Source organism: Eulemur rufifrons, chromosome 30, assembly GCF_041146395.1.
Source record: "Eulemur rufifrons isolate Redbay chromosome 30, OSU_ERuf_1, whole genome shotgun sequence".
NCBI lineage: Eukaryota > Metazoa > Chordata > Mammalia > Primates > Lemuridae > Eulemur > Eulemur rufifrons.
Genome location: NC_091012.1, coordinates 79,686,872 through 79,708,324, shown reverse-complemented (window position 1 = coordinate 79,708,324; position 21,453 = coordinate 79,686,872). Strand labels below are relative to the sequence as shown.

The window sequence follows — 21,453 nt, the reverse complement described above, 5'->3', positions numbered from 1 at the left end:
TTTAGGCCTCATAGTTCCATTTTAAAGGTGTTCTTCATGCTTCACATAGATTGCAAACAAAATTTTCTGTCTCATGATCATCCTTTTTACAACTCCATATCCTTTAAAAGTTTTTACTAAAATATATGGTTAGCATTAAAATATTTTGATAATGTAAATGATTCTGTTTATACTGCCATATGACAACACAGTGAGGCAAATTTATAATTATAACATTTGAATGGTTTTCAAAATTATATTATAACTGACTTTTAAGTTTGCTACAAAGACAGCTTACTTCTACCTCTACTTAATTGTAAATATACACGATTTCTTTCACTAGTCTCTTTTTCCTTTTGGCAAGAAACTACAATTGAAAATTTAATGATGACAGTTAACTATAAAATTATATTTTCTTCTTAAAAATAGTTCATAAAAATAATGGGGTCTGGTGTTAAAATTTTGTTTCTCTGGACAGAACGCATATACAGTTGTATGCAGGTTTGCATTCTGTAGACATATTATGTTCAGCAGATGAAACAGATGAACCATAATAGTATATGCAGGGAATAAATAAAGCTATTTGATTAGCAGCCTTTTGAAATTTATAAAAGAATTTTGTTTCCCATAATTAAAAAAACAACATTTATCCTTCTGCTTCTGCTCAGTTTTAATTTTATTTTTTGGTTTTAGCACTCAAAGATTAAAGTAGGACATGAGTTTCTTTCCTACTAAAAGCCTTTAAAGAAAATGAGGCTTTTAAAAGAAAGCCAAGGCTTTGAACACCTTTGTGCTTTTCCACAAATTCCCTAAATGCCCTATAATTTGTATGTGGAGAATTTAAGACCTGTCTGCCTATTTTGCATGACATTGCTATTGATTTTTTTTTTCATTTTTGTTTGCTGCAATTGTAATGGATAAATGGTGAGTGTGAGGTAATAAGGACTTGCTATTTGTGAACGTGGCAAAAATGTATTGTTTCCTATTACAAATGCACCTTCAGAAATAATTGAGTGGTCTTTCATTTCTACTTTATGTGATTCGTAGGAGAATGCATTCACAGATTTAAAGACATTCTTCAAGATGTGATCATTGTAAGGCCAAATGCCTCACAAATAAGCAGAGTAAAAGACTAAAATTCTCACATAGGATTGCTACAATGGGTAGAAGGAAAAAAAGGAAAGACTAGTTGCTCTGGAGATATGAGAGAGGAAGCAGTCTAAAACCTAAGATCACTTTATACAGTGTGGAAGAGAAAGAATGTAATGGTAAAGAGTCCTAAACAAGGAGTGATGATAGAGACATGAGGAAGGACCCACAACCCATGCTGGGGAGTATCCAATTGCTTCCATTAGCAATAATTCATATTCACATAACTAATAGGAGAGAGAAAGACTTTTCTTCTATTCTTTCTTTGTCCTTTCATTTTTCATTGTTGTAAAATTTTGTTTGAATTAAGAGACTTAGGTGGCTAGTATGAGTTTTCTTCAAAATCCTGTGATACGAGTGCTGAGGAATCTTCAGAAAAAAATGCATGCCTTGTAAAGTTTTAGACTTAAGGAAGCCTAAGTATACACACAGCTATGTTTGAATAAAGAAGATACTTATGCATTATTTGAGAAGACAGTTATGGGAGTAACATGTTATAATTGATAAAGTAAAAAGGTTAACTGTACAAATGGAATAATACAGACAGCTTCTGAAAAGGAGAGAAAAACCTACTAGTAAATTAAACAAACGGAATGGCCAACAGGAAAGGAAATATTAGGTAGTTAAGTAGCTAACAGCCTTCACAGGTACTTGCTTATTACTAATCATAAACCTTTATGTGGACTTAGCTATGAGACTAATGTTTGAATAAGCTGCCTGGATACCCACATATTGGAAATTTTATTTGGAGACTTGCTGGTGGGCCTATTTTATTTTGCTAAAACATTAAAGTTGACATCTAAAATAGAATACAGTATCAGTATATCGATTTTCACCAAGAGGAAATTGCTCTTGAATTTGATGGGGATCAAGAGATAAAGGCAAAAAAGTTGCATGAAAAAAAAAACCCAGATGATATGGAACACTTTTGAGGCAACAGAAAACTAAATATAGAGGGGGTAGAAGGAATATAATAATCCTTAAAGAAGGAAATTTCAATTGGAGGAAGTTTTCTATATTTCAAAATTTATGGCACTGCAACAAGATAAAAAGTATTAAAATCAAAAAATGTCAAAAATTCAAACTCTCTTCATAATGATTTTAGCAGTATTCATCAATATCTGGGGAATAATAAACATAATAAAGAAATGCAGATTAATTTTAAACTTCCATTAAAGACCAATATTTCATTGCGTTGAAGACTTGATATAGGACCTGGAAAAATGAGCTTTTATCTTGACAGTTACATTTGAAATCAATACTAACAACTGAAAGAGTTTTTATCAAACACATATCTTCTAAAGACTTTAGTACTATTTTGTAATGTTTGGGCTGATCTTGTTATCCAGGAGGTGTTTAGTAGTTAGGTTTTTTTTTGCTTTAAAGAATCCCAGCCTAGTGAGATAGACAGGCATGTGACTGTCTCCCTCTATAGTACTAAGTGCTATAACAGAGGCACACACAGAGTGCTAGGTGATAAGAGAGGAAGGAGCCATAATTAAGCTTGTGTGTCTAAAAAATAGGGAAAGAAATAAAACGACCAGGGTTAGTATTAAGATTAACAAATTATTTGACCTGATTTTACCATTAAAAAGGAATACAGTAACTTATTCATGGCATAGGTAAAGGCCTTTTAAATGTTTTACAGCCCTTTTAAATGTTCATTACAACCACTGTTTCACCACACTGTAATTAGGTGCCTTTGTATACATAGTCTTTTTCTAGACACTACAAGGAGATATCCATTAGTTCTGGGTCTTCCTTTTTGTGGTTTGCATTTCAAATGATAAAAATCAATGCATACTCATGGGATTAGGTAATGTGAACATATTAATAAATAGATGAAAATGTACATATTGTTAATGTCCTTTCACTTTTACCTAAGGAAGATGCAGTGGGATGGTAGCAGTCAGTAGGGGTGGCATGTTTTTCTCTATGGAACTGTTAGGCAAATGATCTAATTCATTCTCTCGATTTATAGGCATTTTCCAATCAGAAAGTCCAAGATAAAACCAACTGCCTAGAGGAGAAATGAAAATAACAGTGCTTTCTTGATAAATGACAGCCTTATTTTTTACCTTCATACATGGTCATAACAAAGACCTAAAAATCTACAGGATATCTGATGAGATTATAACATTTCTATAACCTCATTTAGAATAATATGTTTAGTTCTGGTTATGATATTTAAAAAAAAGATGTTATATTTGAAAAGGGGAATTAGATTGACCTTAGGACTACAAGCTGTGAAGACAGGGTAGAATCCTGAGTTTCTGTGACCTTTAAAGAGCAAGGGTTGAAGAAGATTTAATTGAAAATAATACAAACTCACTCCAATATACATATAGATAGATAATGACAACTCCTTTTTATTACAATTCAGATTATTGTAAAACCGATGTATAAATTTCAACAGAAGAAAAACTTGCTGAAACAAACATCTGAGCTTCTCAGCTTTTCAAGTCCATGTTGCTGTAGTGTGTAAACAGCATAATGCTCTATTGATTTCTTCTGTGAAGTAAAATGTCTGAAGGATTTTCAGACAGTGCTTTTCTGAAACATAGAAAAGATATGCACCTTAGCCAAATGCCACTAACAGATATTGCAATAACTGTTTATAAATCAAAGGAAAAAGTAAGTTTCAGGGGTGGCAACTAAGCTGCAGTAACCACTGATGTCTTCAAGGAATTTCAATTTAATCTACCTGTATTGTAGACAGGTAGTAAACAACTTGGGCATCAGAGCACTATAGAGTATATGAGCTACGATGGGCTGGAAAGATCAACTTATTCAGCCCTGGTGTTACAAATAAGGATACTGGGATCTTGACAGGGGAAGTGATTTGTTCATGGTCACACAGCTAATTAGTTTCCTAGTTGGGACTAATACCCAAGTCTCCTATGCCTTGTTGAGTGTCTTTCTGTTAACACTCTTCCTTTCAGAATTGGTTGTTGTTCATTTATAACTTGGTTTCATAGAACTTGGAAAATAATTTTTCATGGAAACAAAGTCATAAGCTCAGAGTTTTTCTTTGTTCCATTATATACTTGGTTTCCATGTTAACCTTTAAGTCATATTAATGTTGGCTTTAGACTTTCTGTTACACATGTCATTTCCTTTTAATTTTCATCTCTACCATCCTGGAGTAACCTCTTACTTGGCCTTCTCACCTCCAAACTCTCTTATAACAATTCATTCTGTGCATCCTGTCAGTTTCTGCCTCCTAAATCATTGTTCTCCTCCTTCAGTCTTTGTTCTTCAAAACCTATCTTTCAAGGCTGAAATTAAATTTTACCTCCTCCATAATGACTTCACTGACCACTCCAGGTAAAAGTGATACCTCCATCTTCCTAATTCTTATAGCACTTAGTTTATACCACCCATAGATCCAACATTCATTAATCAGATATATTGAAGTGTCTACTATATGCCAGGAAATCATTTGGGCTTATCACTCAGACTTTCAATGTAACATTTGTGAGCATGATTTATCTCTCTTTTTAGATTGTAATATTCAAATACCAGAGGCTATGGTTGAGGATCGTTCTGTTCTCCATAGCTCATAGCACACAGCCTTTTGTACATAGTTGATGATCAGTAAGTATTTGTAAAATAAATATTGAACTAAGAAGCTGCTATGATAGGGTGAGGAAATAAATTTGGCCTCTGTAGGATCAGCATGCAAACTGTTAGATATCAATTATAAGCATGTTTGATGAGCTTTCTTCAGTTCTTTGCACAGTATAAAAGGATTGTAACAAAGCTTATCAAGGAAAAATATATCAAGATAAAAGAGCAATTCAGTCATACTCAGATAAATATTGTCAGCAACAAGAAGTGGAAGAGAACCAAATCAGATTAAAATCTCTTCAGTCTCAGTTTCTACATATATAGATGTGGGACAATGATTCAAACCTACTTTTGCACAAAAATGGTTGCACTCCATTTGTTAATGAAGAGAAGATGATCTGTTAACTGTAAAACTATACAAGTAAGGTGGTATTATTATTTAAACATGAGATTTTGAACCTGTACACAAGCTACATATATAGTGTTTCAAAAGGTAATCATTTGTAATTTTAATTATCTACCTTTGGTCTCTTAATTGGTAGGAACACACTTTATTTTATTTTTAAATACTAGAGTGGTCCTTGTCAGGGATTTAATCAAGGGATGAGCATAAAGGATTTAGCAGACTTTCAAATCAGTAATCCTTTCCATTCCTACTCCTGACCCCTGGTAATACATTAAGAACATGTCCAGGGCCAAGATTTCTTTGCTTTGACCCTGCTTGATTGTCTTCATCTGCAGCTAGATTAAACCAGCTAGGATTACCAGAATGGTCAATTGGCAAATGAACTCATTTTCTTACAAACAGGTTTGCTGAGTTCTGCTTACAGAACTGCCCCCTTTTCACATATAATTTTAATTTCATTAGATGAGCCAAATGTTTGAAAAAATATAAGGCATAATTAAAATAAATTTTAGGACATTATTTATCTCTATGAATAAATTTATATTGATTCTATATATTTTAACCCATCAATAATTCAATATATTTGATGCTATCAAATAAGTTTGCGCTCATAAACTTTCTAGTCAACTTTGGCTAATCAGAGAAAGTTTACTCAGATTCTGAAACACTATGGCTGTCCTTACATAAATCATGAATCATAATTGATGAAGTAAATTAGCACTACACAGGAGAAATAGATTCTTAAAATATGTTTAATGAAAATAAGCTTCAAGACTCTACAGTGATGATTTTGAGTAAAAGTTTCCTTTCATAAAGGTAATATTTATTTCATTTGAAAAATATTTATTAATGACTACCACATGCCAGCATCTGTGTTAGGTGTTGAAATGGAACAGTGAACATAAAACCCAACCCATTCTTTTTTTTATATCTTTTTTTAATTTCAGCTTATTATGGGGGGACTTATGAAAATGCAACCCATTCTTTTATGGAGATTGCATTTTCATAGGGAAGATAGACCTAAAACAAGTATATAGATAAAATAGTTACACATTGTGGTAAGTGCTATGAAGGAAACAGCATTTTAATCAGCAATTAAGTGTTGGAGGTTGACACTAAGCTCTCCACATGGGCAGCATACTATTTAGGAAGTAGGCCAATTAACTATTGTCTTAGCATGATATCAAGCTATCAAACACAAAGCTAACTAAAACCTGATAAAGCAGCAATTGTGTCCAGCATTTCAAGGGCTGTAATGTATATCTGTCATAATTGTTTTGTTTGGATTCTGGAGCATTTCCTTAGTGTATTCTGTGAGTCATTCTGAGCCCACAATAGCAAGATGTGATCATCAAGTGAAAGATCTGAGTAGCGTTAACAATGCTGAAAAAAATCCCTCACAAGAGGCTGGTTAGAACCCCCATACAATCAAAGGACAAGTTTCAAAAGGTCTCCCATGGTGTCTGTAGCCAAACCTATAAACATGGATAGCAAGACTGAAAAGAAAAGAAATTTCCAACAGAAACGTTGTGGACAAAGATGCCACAGATTAAGTGATTTAAAATTTATGAAAGTTTTGAAGAATTTTAACATTTAAAACTTTTGAAATGATTTCAAGTAGATTATCTAATAACCAGAGTTCATCCATGTGATGAATATTTACTAAATTTGATTATGTGGAGTATTACTGAAAATACTATTTGGGATGCACTTGTAGTACCACTAAAGATATTTAACTGGCTTCACCCTTGAATGGGCATATAGTCATATTGTACATATACTGAAATAATTGTTGTCGCATGAGAAGAACAAGTTATTCTAAATTTTTATGAACATTGCCTTGAAAAAGACATTTGATGCTATGAACCATAATCCTATTTCTGAGATTCTTTGTTATTGTGGGACATATGAGAAATATCACTGAAACTGCTGAGGTGCCTCAGACTGGACCAACAAAGTTTTGTTTGTGTAAAGGATCGTCTGTCAAAGACAACTGACATAGGGTCATTCTTTGAGTTATATTTGCAGCCTATGTTAACACAAGAGTTTATATATAGGCTGGGTGCGGTGGCTCACGTCTGTAACCCTAGCATTCTAGGAGGCTGAGGCGGGTGGATCGTTTGAGCTCAGGAGTTTGAGACCAGCCTGAGCAAGAGCGAGACCCCATCTCTACTAAAAATAGAAATAAATTATATGGACAACTAAAAATATATACAGAAAAAATTAGCCGGGCATGGTGGTACATGCCTGTAGTCCCAGCTACTTGGGAGGCTGAGGCAGGAGGATTACTTGGGCCCAGGAGTTTGAGGTTGCTGTGAGCGAGGCTAACGCCATGGCGCTCTAGCCTGGGCAACAGAGTGAGACTCTGTCTCAAAAAAAAAAAAAAAAGAGTTTATATATAGATAGATATATAACCCCAAATTCCATCTCCTATAAACAAACAAATTAAAAAAAACACCATAGACTCATTTATCTTCACGATCATTCCATCCCATATTCAATTTTCCTTTTGTTCCTCTAGACTCTATCTGCCTTTAAATCTCACTGACTTTTAAAGGACTCAAGCTAATGCACCAAAATTTAACAGAAGCAGATATTTAATATAATCAAAGTTTTTGTTATTCCCAAATAATTATGAAAAAAATTCTGAAAGGAGGAAAATGGTTAGTTTTACTTGTTTGGGCCTTGATTCAGAAGATTGTATCTTGGAGACTTAAGTGACAAATAGTTTCTTTGGATACTTTCTTTTTTTTTCTCTAGGAGGAATTATTTATTTTTTATTTACAAATGTCCATATTGCGGGCATACCGTTATGCATTCTAATCATGTGTGCTTATTAGCAAGACTAAACTCATAGTGTGAATATAATATTTTAGGGAGAGAGAGAAATGTATACATTGATAGAGGAGCGTATTAGATACAGCCCTAAGTTAGCAGATGGGGAAGCAGTAATTTTATTTTATTTTATTTTTTATTTCAGAATGTTATGGGGGTACAAACATTTGGTTACATATACTTTCTAGAAACTAAAATAGGCCTGAAATGTTCAGGCTAGTATTTTTATACTTTTAAAATGAAAGCTATTTTCAGCTTCTTTTTCTTTTAACATACTTGCTTGCCAAAGAATTTTCAGGATTCCCAAATAGATTAAATAGCTTTATACCAGCGGCTATGGAGCAAGGCTTGTCTTATAAGATGAATAAAGTTATCAACTAAGAGTGAGGAAATCCCCCTAAAAGTTCAAACAATGGGAATGCTACAGTTAACACGATTTGGTCATGTCTCCAACGATAACTTGTAGGAGTTTAACAACACATATTTGCTGGCAATTTATCCCCAACTGATGATGTCTGAGGGGGTTGGGGAGGCACTGATCACTTACCCTCTATTTATGTATTACATTTTTCCCAAATAAACATTATGTTTCTTGTATTGGGCCAGAAAAACAAATTACATGATTAAAAGATCTTATCTGTGTAAGGAACAGCTAAAGCCTAATTTAGTAGTCCCCAAAATATGGCAGTATACATCAAATTAACAGCTGACTCCCATTTCAAAGGATAGGAAACAGTTTTATTGATTTTTTAGAATTTTAAATATATGACTACTGCTCTTATTGAATGATATGTTTCTGTGCATGTAATCAGAGTTTGTTTCTTATTCAATCTATTTTTATCTAACACAACTTGCTTTACGTGCCTTTCTATAAGCAATGGTGTTAACATCAAGGGTCAAAGGCTTGTCTTTCTTCATTAAAGAAAGTTCATCTGATTTTTTAGGCAGATAAATTATCCAGAACTTTTAGGGCACTCTTCAATCAATAGCTGTTTACACACATATGGAAGTTTCCAGAAATCGCATGCTTTCTTTGGGAAAATTGACTAATGTTTGGGTAAATGATACTCGCAAACTTTAAAATAGCAGCCATGAAACTGAAATTCCTACTGGGACTGGGAAGATAACATAAATTCATTAAGAGAGCCAGGTGTAAGGCCATAAGAAATTATGGGAACTGGGGAACAGCAGAGTGCATACTCTGTCTATGGAATAGCCATTGTTTCCCTACTTTTTCTAGTCATGCTGAGCCAGTAAGTATGTGGAACCGTATTGCCAGATACCTCTTTTTCGAGAACTTTGAAATTCAGATTTTATGTAAAATTTCCAGATATTCAAAGCTCTGTGCAGACAAACAAGATATATTTGACTGGCCTGGCTTGCCAGTTTATAGCCTCTGCTTTAAAAGCAGTGTAGTATAAAAAGAACACTAGTCTAGTGATCAAAGGATCCACAAATCTTGTCTCTTCTACTATCTAAATGTGTACATAATGTCTATCAACCTTATTATGTAACCATGATGATAAAACAGATATTACAGTCTATGAAAGGGAGAGTTCAAAAAGTGGTTTCTTAACATACAGTAGAAAAAGTAGGGTGACAAATTTCTAGTAGCTGTGATTTAGAAGTCAGTAGACTTCTGCCACCAATTTGGTCTATGAACTTAGCCAAATAACTGAACATCTCTCTCAGGGACAAATGTCCTCATGTGTTAAATGGTGTTGGTGACGGATAGTTAACCAAACCAGTTCAGGCACCCCAGTGTATGACATAGGGAAAAGAAGAGCTGCACTAACTGAAAGGATAGATTTAGGGGAATCACTCCCCTTTGTCTTGCCTTCTACTATGCACATGTGAAATCCACTGTAGTAGATAATCTCAAAGGTTGACTCTATCTTTAAAATGCTGTTTTAAGTACTTTCCCCTGTTTGAAGAATTAGTGAAAGGAGCACTCTCTTTAGCTTCCTTCACATCAGAGGTTGGACTTAATATGTGATATTTGATATTGAATTTTCAATCTGTCCTTAAAAAGTACTAAAATACTTAAATTCAATAAGTTTGAGTTTTTAACTGGACTCCTTACCTTTGTGTATTTTATTGCCTCTTGTCATGTGTTTTGTATGCTGTTTCTCTGTTTTATTAAATTAGATTCTGTGGTCTAAGTTAGATTTCAAAAGTGAGAATTCCATGTCTCTGCTGCTTTTACTAAATTGACTCCAATCAAAGATGGACACACTGGTAGCAATCACTACCATGCCATTAACTTTGTTGAGCTCTGCATTCACACGCCACAAGCTGGAAGAATCAAAGTGTGAAAATTTATTTATCAGTGGTACAGGGTAAAAGTAATCTTGACTAATTTAAAATACAGCCTGCTTTCAATTATTACCTTCTTTTTTAATTTCAGTATATTATGGGGGTACAAACGTTTAGATTATGTATATTTCCCATGCCCCCCAGCCCCTGAGTCAGAGCTTCAAGCATGTCCATTCCCCAGACAGTGTGCATCGCACTCATGTAGGTATACACCCATCTCCTCCCCCCACCCCACATCTGCCCGACACCCGATTAGTGTTATTCCCGAATGTGCACTTAGGTGATGATCAGGGAAACCAATTTGATGGTGAATACATGTGGTGCTTGTTTTTCCATTCTTGGGATACTTCACTTAGTAGAATGGGTTCCAACTCTATCCAGGAGAACATAAGAGATTCTATATCTCCATTATTTCTTATAGATAAGTAATACTCCATGGTATACATATACCATATTTTACTAATCCACTCATGTATTGGTGGGCATTTGGGTTGTTTCCACATCTTTGTGATTGTGAATTGTGTTGCTATAAACATTCAGGTGCAGATGTCTTTTTTATAGAATGTCTTTTGTTCTTTGGGGTAGATGCCCAATAATGGGATTGCTGGATCAAATGGTAGGTCTACTTGTATCTGTTTAAGGTATGTCCATATTGCTTTCCACAGAGGTTGCACTAGTTTGCAGTCCCACCAGCAGTGTATGAGTGTTCCTGTCTCTCCGCATCCACGCCAACATTTATTGTTTTGGGACTTTTTGATAAAGGTCACTCTTGAGTCTCAGCCAGAGCAAAATCACCTACTAGTTAAAACTCATACATAGGGGGAATGTCTCTCTCTACAATAAGGTTAATCAATGTCCTTATGAAGTGCTACCATGATAATGAATGGAGCTGGTGCATTGTGTAGAGAATCCTTACTACTTACCATCGTATGTTGTAGGACCTCAGTTGGTAACGGTGGTAGTGGTATATTGAGTATAGTATCTGACTATGTTGAGTATAGTTCTTGACTACGTGTAACCCCTTTTTGTCAGGGGCTTTGTTAGAATGTGATCATATGTATATTTCAGCCAGAAAAGTTTTAGTAAACTTCAGGCCCTTTGTTCATAACTTTTATTTCATAGCCAAATTCAGAAATGGAAAAGGGCAGCAAAAAGGAAACTTTAAAAGACAAAGAAAAATTAGAGGGGATATGAAAGATTTTGGGCCAACACCAGGGAAACCCAGATGATTTCCTTCACATTATAAGCTATTCTATACTGAGCTGATGCTATTAGCAGCAGCATCTTCTTGTTGAATAAAATTTTCCAAAACATTGATTATTTGGCAGAGTATAAGGAAAACAAAAATGAATTAGTTGACATCACAAGAGGAACAAATTCAGAAGTATAGAAGTTGCATTTTACATAGAAGTTAAAAAATAAAGTATATGTATTTAACTCATAGGCCTTAAAGCCCTAGAGTTATAGCTAGTGTTACTCCGTAGTGTAAAATATATTCCTTACATTGAACAAGACAAATAAAAAGTTTTCAAATATCAAGGTATACTAATTTTCTAAGAAAGTTTTATATCCATAATAAAATGTCAGTTAATTCATGTGAATTTATATATTTATTGAATAATTCAAACAAGAATGTTTGAGTCAATAATTTCACAGTCTAAATTTAAATCTACAAAGCTCATACCATAGGAGACATAAATGATTTTTATTTTGGGGAACTTAGTATAATTATATACATATGGTGATAGCCAAAAAACTTCTGTTGAGTTTAAAAAGGTTTATAAGTAAAAAAGGGGGAAGATCTTTGATAATAGGTAAAAAAAGTCCTCAAATCCAGTGATACATAGCCCATTGGATTAAGGAAGTATACATTACTGTTGACTTGGTTCATGATTATATTCTATTTAAGAAATGTATCATCTCAAAAGAGGTTGAGTGAGTGAACTTTAAAGAAAAATGAAATAGTTGTTACAGTGAAGTGACAGAATATAAGAGTAGGTGAAAAAAGTCTCACCTTCACTCTAACATCTTCTCCATAGCAACACCAGATACATGTTTGCATTTATTTATTTAGACATTTTTCTATAGGCTTTGAGCAGAGAAGCAGTTTCTTTTCAAGAGAAAACAAACAGACAAAACAAAACCAAAAAGTCCATTTTAAGAAGAGATTACAAAGGGCTGATGAAACAACCACATATATTTATAGTGGTCATTACAGGGTAGTTCCTGTTTCTGTACTACTAAGAAGCACACTAAGGCTCAAAAGAGCCAGATTATAGTCCTTGTAGTTTTTTTTTTTTTTTTTTAGCATGTCATTTTAGGTTTCATTGTTCTATATTAAAAGGCTAGAGAACACCGGGAATTACTACACTGCTGGAAAGAATTGCTATTTTGTTAACTAAGCTAATTATGTGGGTTTTTTTAAATCAATCTCTTTTGTATGTGTTTAATTTCTTTTGTATGTATGTGTGTATTACTGTGTGTGTGTGTGTGTGTGTGTGTGTGCATGTGCAACCCTTGTAGGGAAGATGTAAGATAATTCAGCATTGCTCCACAAATAAGTTTATAGTGAGCTGTGTGATTAATGGCTCCATGTTTAGGAAATAAGCACAACATTGATATTGGCGTATTTCATCATCCTGTTGGACAAATAAAAAATGAGAAAAAAATTATAAGGGGACTTTTACCCCCAAAATATTGGAATACCCAATGGGATGGGAAAGAAGGCACTTGAGAGCAAAGGAAGAGACTTAATATTGCTGAATTTTTTTTGGAATTGTTACGACCCGAGGCCATTTTCTTTAACAGAAGTCTACAACCTTATTTCTTTGCCTTCATATATAGAAAAGCCCTAAACCACATGACATTTCACATTATTCTTTACTCAGTGGGGATTAGACTAGCAATGTAATAACATTATTCGTATATTTAAAACACTATCTAATAGCAATTCAGGCTTTCCTACCTTCTTTGTGCTCTTCCCTGCTGGTGTGTCATTGTGTGTAACCTATCTAAAATTTCTGCAGAATTTAAGAAGATTTTTTTGTGAAATATAATAAAGCCTTGATTAATTGGAAGCTAACTAACTAGAACTCTCAATTAACCAGTTTTATTTATTTATTTTTTGCTACACTCTCCTTTTAGAAGGAAGAGGCAAATGACAAGAAAACAAGCTGTTAACAGGTATTTATGTATTTATTTTTTAAAAATCAACTTCCTGGGAATGTCCTGGAGCCTGTACAGATTTAGCCAAATTTCCATAATCTTGTTCCCTGTATATACTTACTAAGGTAGGAAAGTAGAGCCATTTAAAATTTTCAGCATCGAATGTTGAATCTTGCTTGATCCTTAGTTAGTAATAATAGGAAAAATCAAATCCAAATAGCTAATTAGAACCTGTCCATACATTTGGAGATTCTAGTTAATTGGGGTCTCCACAGTTTCACTATTGCCAGTTAGTGATCATTTATATCTACTAACCAGAAGTGGATCCCAGGACCATACAGTGGGGAAATGGTTTCCAGAGACAGGGAGTAACTCCCTCCATGAGAACTAAAGGAGAAGTTAGAGAAAGGCTGCAAAACGGATGGGGGTTGACTGAGGGTTACTGACATAAAAACCATGACATCTGTGGAAAATAATGGGAAGGTAATTCAGATGCCCACCCTATTCTTTGCTTTGGAATACTTAGGAAGGTACATTCACTTTTGCAGGGCAGCACAGGATATTAAGTGTGCTACAGCAATATGGAAAAGAACCTGGCCTTCTAATCTTCTGAGTCATTCTAAGCATTAGGCACGAATTTATGTTGTAGGCATGCTACTGGTTCTAAAATATTTTAAATTATTTTTCTTCTAAGAATATATTTTTAAAAAATATTTGGAAATCTAAGAATATTTACACTTGAACTTGAAACCAGCTAAAGTATCTATGAAAATTCCAGTTAAATTGCAATCAGAGATAGGATATCATTTCAGGCCTAGGCCATTTAGGTTGTAATGGGAAAAAGAATGGGAAGTGACTTAGAGACAAAGGAAAAAGAGGGTAACAAATAATTCTAAAGTACATTTTGATAGTGCCTGGCAATAATCTCCCCTCTTCTCTTCCACATACCCTTCTCTGGTTACATCACATTTTGGTGATTTTTTTCCCTTTCCTTTAGGGCTGCCTCAGATGCAGGTTTTATCCATATTTTCTTATAGAAAAATATAAGAAAAATGTCACTGAACTGTGGAAGGATGGGGACCACACCATGAGATTTATTCTGGGTTTTCAGCATAAAACGTAAAACATCACTAAGGTGGTGTTTCTAATATCTGGGACGTTTTCTGTACTGAAAGTTAGTTTTAAATATCATGCACACTAAATAATACCCAAGTGACCTGAAGCAGTGGATGTGCCTCCTTAAGTGCTAAACTTTCTATTAGATTGTGACATCAATGCTGGAGAGACTAGAACACACTAGATTTTATTAATGAATGATTTTTAACAGAAAAACTTTAATTGGATTGAATTTTTAGCTTAGGTTTGAATATTGAAAGTGTTTCTAATTTTATATGAATTCAGTTGAATTCAAGCATTGAGACTGGCTTTCATTTTATATTTATTTTCCTAGAAAAATGACATGTAAATTAATGTCAACTTCTCTTTTCATTAAATATAACAGTGGTTTATATAGATTTATTTCTGGATTATCAAAACACATATATGTACATATATATGTAATAATATTTTACATTTACTTCAATCTGAAAAAAACATGAAGTGTTTTTGAAAGTATGTGTATTATTAAATCACTCACATAAACTATAGAGAAACCAGGAGAGTCGCAAACTCTAATGCCTACTGAGGCAGAGCTGATAACATAAATGAAAGACCAGAAGCAATAGGGAGTAGTAGGGACTATGGGGAACTAGAGAGTATATGTTTTTTCCCAAAGTGGTGGTTATTACTCAGCTCTGCTGATTGCTACCATGTGGGAATGCTGGCTCAGTGTTGTTAATATCTGAACATTTTAAAAGAAGCTGGGAATACAGATATTTATATGATATTCTCCAATTCTTAAATGTTGGTAACTAACTCAATAAAAAGTAACAAAGAAAAAAAAATAGCAACACTGTGCAGGCAAAACAAAATCTATCTGGGATCTGAATCTAGCCCATGGGCTGTCAGTTTGTGACCTCCGCTCTCAATTATAAATCCTCAAGGTACTGCAATTACAAATAAAGTCACAGTTTGTTATAAATGCACCTGAAGCTCTTGATGATGGAAAATTCATGTAAAATAAATAACTAATAAGCGGAATTTTTATAAATAATTCTTCTGGTGTTCCAAATGGTGGTTATGCACTTCATGATTTTTTTTACTACATAGAAATAGCCAATATAGTTTTCTCTTAAAGTTATTTGAAAATTAAAATAAAATTATGATTTTTTTGCTTTCATGTTATCAATGAAATGCAATGTGAAACAGATTATTACTGCAATGTCCAAAAGAAAATATTTAAATATAGTTCCCGTCACATAATATAATTAAGGTTTCTATTTAAAGCCGAATTTGTTTTGCTTTGATAGGAAGAAAGCCATGTGTATAGCATGTGTTGTTTTATTTTAAATAGGCTTGCCTTTAAACAAATTCCCAATTCTATCTACAGAAATTCCTTTATTTTTACAAATGGTTAAAATAAGATATAAAAGAAATGTAAGTAGTTAACACAACAAAACTTCATTTGAACTTTTGATAGGCATTGGCAAAGATAAAACAAAAGTTGGACATCTGAGATTTAGTAAGAGGTAACTGTTTGACTGATCTGAGACTTTGCTTGTTTGTCTGTCCTGCCCTGGAGCTTAGCACGTAATCCCACCGTGCTACAATGCTTTTGACATCTGTATGCCCCTTTCATCACTGGCAATCCAAAAGCATATTTGTCTAAAAAGGAAACAATTAAATTCCAATCTCTCTAGAAAAAAAAGAAAAAGAAAAAGAAAACACCTCACTGCTAAACCTGCTTTAACGACCCCTATTATCGGCACCATAAATCTTTAGTCAGGATGGTAAATTAACATTGTCATTTCTGATAAGAAATTCGAGAACTTTAAAAAGAAAAGTAAAAAAAGGAAGAGAAGGTAATAAATACACAATCTCTAATCCTAAATGAACTAAAGAAAAACTTATTTCTGGACAAATTGTTATAGTTGCAGATTTAGCATGAATATGAAAGATTGAGAAATTGTTGGACAACTAGTCAACACATATGACAATGTGCAAAACAGTTGTTTACTTAAATAAAATTTGGGTAGACAGTGCTGTCCTTTCCAGATCATCAGATAGCTTCGACCACAAGTAATCTGTTGCATGATAGGGATAAAATATGTTTAACTATGCTAACTAATTAGCATATTAATTAAAAACTAAAACTGGGGATTTTTAGTTAATTGGTTTCTCCTTAAAGGTAGAAAATATAAGAAGTGAGTGATCATTTGATGCATTTGACCAGTGTAGGAATACAAATAAGGTAATTGAGGATAAAATTTCAATGAAAAATGAGTCCTTTTCTTTTGCCAGTGTTAGTGGCCTCCAGGTGGAGGTTTTTCCAAATTCTTAGTGTTCATCAGTAAAAGAATTTCAGGACACACCACATAAGCCAAGCAAGTGACAGCTTTTTATTGAAAGCGAAAGTATGCTCTCAGGAAGGAGAGTGGGCAGGCTCAAAAGAGAGTAGCTGTACTGGGCAAAAGTGGTTTTAAATCTTTTGTAGTTTTACTAATCGAGGGGAAGAATATTCAAGGCCAAGGGGTTGGCTTTTACTAAGAATTTGGGTAGTAATTTCTAGAATTGGGTTCTCTCCTGTTTTCATACTTTATTTGGCTGACTCGGAATGGTGATTTCAAGGGCAGAGAAATTTTAAAACTGAGATGTGAATTATATTGTAATTAGCCAAAGTTCATGTAAGGTGACAGAGTTAGTTGACAAGCCAGTTGAGGCCAGTTCTTCCCTGCGGTTATCAACTGCTTTTGTTTAAAGTTGTTTACTTTATTACCTGCACCCAATTTTCAAGCCCCTGCATCCATTCTCAGCCCTGTCTCCTATTTTCCTTCTCTAACACCATGACATAATAATATGTAACATTTATCAAACATGATTTCAGGTGATTTTTCATGTATTAGTTCATTTAATCATCATAACAACCGTATAAGGTAGTGCATTATTACGATACTTGTTTTACAGATGGTGATGCTGAGGCACAGAGAAGGTTAAGTGACTTATCCAAGGTCGTACAGCCTACAAATACCAGAGACAGAATTTAAATCAAGGCAGTTTGATTTCAAAGCTCACATGCTTTGGACCAATGTATATATTTTATAGCCTGCCAACTGGAATCAGACTACTAAAACATCTTATTTTATATATATATATATATACATATATATATGTGTGTGTGTGTGTGTGTGTGTGTATATATATGACTTACTGAAAAATGACATTTCTGTTCCAAAATCAATTTTCGTGGCATCATTTTGATAGTGCAATAAATCATCAAGATTAATTAAAAAAAGGTTCAAATAAAGCAGGAAAAAAAAAAGAGCAGGAAATAATGAGAGACATCTGTGGACCAATATCCAGCTCTACATTTTGCTACATTTGATTCAGAGATCAATGAAAAAGATTTTCTATCTTTAAAACATTAATGTTATGACTAACAATAATTTCCTTTCTACTCCACCCATCAATGGTAAACGCTATCTTAAAATCAGTGTGTATCATTGCTATGTGATTTTAAATTGTGTGTGTATTTATGTATGAACAACATGCAGTATTGACTTCTGTGGTTTTGAAATGTACCTAAATGGTATGATACTGTACTAACCTTTTGTAATTGTTTTTACATTATATTTTTCAGATTTATTCATGTTGATACATGTACATCTAATTCATGTATATTTTTATTGTTTACTACTTATTTATTTATTTTGAGGCAGCATGTTGCTCAGTCACCAGACTGGAGAACACTGGCCTCATCACAGCTCACAGCAACCTCAAACTTCTAGGCTCAAGTGATCTTCTTGCCTCAGCCTCTTGAGTAGCTGGGACTATAGGCATGTGTCACCATGCCTGGATGATTTTTCTATTTTTTGTAGAGATGAGGTCTCACTCTGTTGCCCAGGCTGGTCTCTAATTTCTGGTGATCCTTCTACCTTGGCCTCCAAAAATACTAGGATTACAGGTGTGAGCCACCATGCTCAGTCTAGTTCATTTATTAATTGTCTACTATATTATTTCTTTGTGTGGATATACCAGTTCGATTGTTCTTTTCTATATCAGTGGATATTTAGATTGTTTCCAATTTTTCATTATTACAAAGAGTGCTACAATGGGCATAATGTCTTGTGCCCCAGTGGGAGTATTTTTCTAGGGTATAAACCTAGAAGTGCAATTGTGGGGTTGTGGGCTATGGACATCTTCAGTTTTAATTGGTTTCCAAAGGTGTTTTTATTTACCCTCCCACCAGCATTATACAAGAGTTCCCATTTCCTCATATTATTGCCAGTGTAGCAGAAATTTTTATTTTAATAGCAATCCCTTTAAAGAAAAAAAAATATTTTTATGGATTCTCATGATTATACCCGTACAGATGATTCTGATCACTTAGCACACATAACAGTGTTTACTATTTGTGTAATTATGCTTCATTTTAAAACATATATAGTTCAGATAAGCATAAAATACCATTTTTATATTTGTGAAGTATTTCCCAGGTTACAAAGTGCTTTCTCATAAACTCTCATTTGATGAGATAGTATGATATAGCGGGAAGAGCTCTGGGGGAAAAAAGAGTCAGAAATCCATGGACTTAAAGCAACCCTACAAATAACTCTGGGGCTTTGGACCTTTGTTGCTGTGTCTTTTAATTAGAGTATTGGAATAAATAATCTCTTAGAGAAATACTATAACCTTTGATCTATGATACATATCTTCCCTTTTCCTTGAAGCTATAACTTACTGATTGTGAATAAAACATAAAGATAAAATCAAATTTCATCAATTTGTGAAAACTGTCCTAACACTCTCTGGCTCAGGTAGGATCATGAGTTTACCTTACTTATGTTTATGTTTCTTCTAATTCAAGAACAGGTGGGAGTGCATGGTGGGGGAGAAGACGGGAGCACGATCTCAGCATTATAAGGACTAGACAGTGGCAACACACCATCTTGAATTCATCTCAGGTTTTCCCACTCTGAAGTATTATATTACAAATGCTGAAATACAATGAAAGGTCAACCACTATTTGTTATGACTTTGTGTTTGCTTGCAAGCTCTTTCTATGCACATTTTTGATTCAGAGGACAGAATATTTCAATTTTTCTTCCGAGAAGAGAATATTAAATATTTTCACCATACTTAATTTTTGATTCCAGCACTGATTTTATGATGCTGCACATAACTACTTAACTACTTAAAGTAGAGAGAGAACTCAGGTTGACTATACTGTATATTCTCTATTTCTTAAGTAATTGGAGTTTGTGTTTGGAGAGACTTTTTATTAGAAAGATCTGGATATTTACCCTGTTTGAACAGAACATTTGTTGTGAGCGAAGCTTCTACTTATGAAAGGTGGCAATTCTGGCAAACAAAATCTAAATCAGTTAATCTCTTGTGATGAAGACACTTTTAGGGGCCTCTCTTTCTTTAATAGCCCTGGGGAAATGTTCTGAATATGGCATTCCTAGGAAGTGAATTAACCTCCTACGGTGTTTCAACATCAGGTATTAAAATAATTGTGGTTCACACTTTGTTCAGATGATCTCCAGATTAATACAATTCATGTATGTATTGGCCAAATGTGACAGTAAGCCTAGAGAGTCCCACATAAGTTGTTTTTAAGGGTTTTTACCCACTTTGGCCTATTTGTGAACTGTCTGTTGGTCCCGTATTTAAGATCTTTCATTGCTAGTTTTTCTAATTGACACACATTTGCAGTTTGAGCATACTCTAAAAACCACTATTTTGTTTATTGTGTCACTTCCACTAGTTCAGTGAAGAAAAACTTCTGCCAAGATAATCTAGATTATTTTTGCCCAGATCCTATCTTTCCTATGTTGAGATTTAATCAGGTTATCTTGCTTTTTCAATAAGCGCTACATAAATCACTTAAAACACAAGGTATCCCAAAACCCTTTTTGCTAGTTTCAAAGGTGTAGGTCAGAGCATTTTCAAGACAACACTTCTTGGACATAGTTCACTAAGAGACTGATGAGACTTTTGGGAAATCAGTACTCTCCTTTTTAAAAAAGTAAACATCATGGCTTCTCAGTATTTATAAAAAATCAACAGGAAAGGAGGAAATACAAGAATTGTTGTATGGCCTTTATCACTTATGTATCTAAAAAATATTGTATGTATTTGAGACATTGATGGATCTTTATTTGCAAAATAAATTGCAGTTATTCTATATACTGCTCCTTATTGAGTATCCTCACTTTTGTTACTCTGAATGAAGCCCTGGCAAACATTTGTTATCTTTTATCCACAAAACATCAAAATCATAGACACTTTTGTCTTTACCACTGACTTCAAGAATACCCATGTGCTTTGCCACAGATGGTCTCTAGATAATAATACTATAATATTACTCTAAAATATTTTTTGTTATTATTGAAAACTGAGTTTGAACCTTGATCAAGTCATTTGCAAGATATTTCCTTGGGATTACCTACATTCTTGTCCACTCTGACCTTGTAATTTTGCTCACAGTTGGAAATGTAATACAGAGTGACTAAGATAATGTTGTTTACACAGACTTTAAGTGGAGTGACATTATAGTCAAGCAAGTGTCACATCACCCAAAGTGAAAGAAGACTTAATTACCATAATCCTGTGAATACTAAAATTTCTTAGCCATGTGTAGCATAATAAGTAATGTTCGGCATGTTACATTTAATAATGTGAAGGTACAATACGTTAGGTCTGAGGCTTTGTGTTTCTTTAAAAATGAAAGCAAAGTGGAATTACAGAAAGAAAATGGACTTTTGAAGTAGGATACTTATCTGAATGTTCAGGTGACGTCTGTCCTTTCTTTTAAATTCTGAGGAGTTGCCTAGTGATGTGAAAATGAAGGGACTGCTAAAATATCCATAAATCTAGACACCAGTGAGTAGGGTGACAGACCATGAATTTCTCTGGAGGGCGCAGGGTAGATT

The 21,453-nt window shown here is 33.9% G+C and overlaps 1 protein-coding gene across 2 annotated transcripts in view; it reads left to right on the top strand.

The window, feature by feature from the left end:
• The window catches only part of DACH2 (dachshund family transcription factor 2), a 638,422-nt gene that overhangs the window by 156,751 nt on the left and 460,218 nt on the right, over positions 1–21,453 (top strand). The window contains exon 2 of one of the 2 annotated variants that reach the window (XM_069463457.1): positions 13,400–13,438. The exons of the other annotated variant lie outside the window; for it this stretch is intronic. Within the exon in view, the coding sequence (XP_069319558.1) occupies positions 13,400–13,438 (39 nt within the window). The remainder of the gene's footprint in view (positions 1–13,399; positions 13,439–21,453) is intronic. 2 annotated transcript variants of the gene reach the window in all.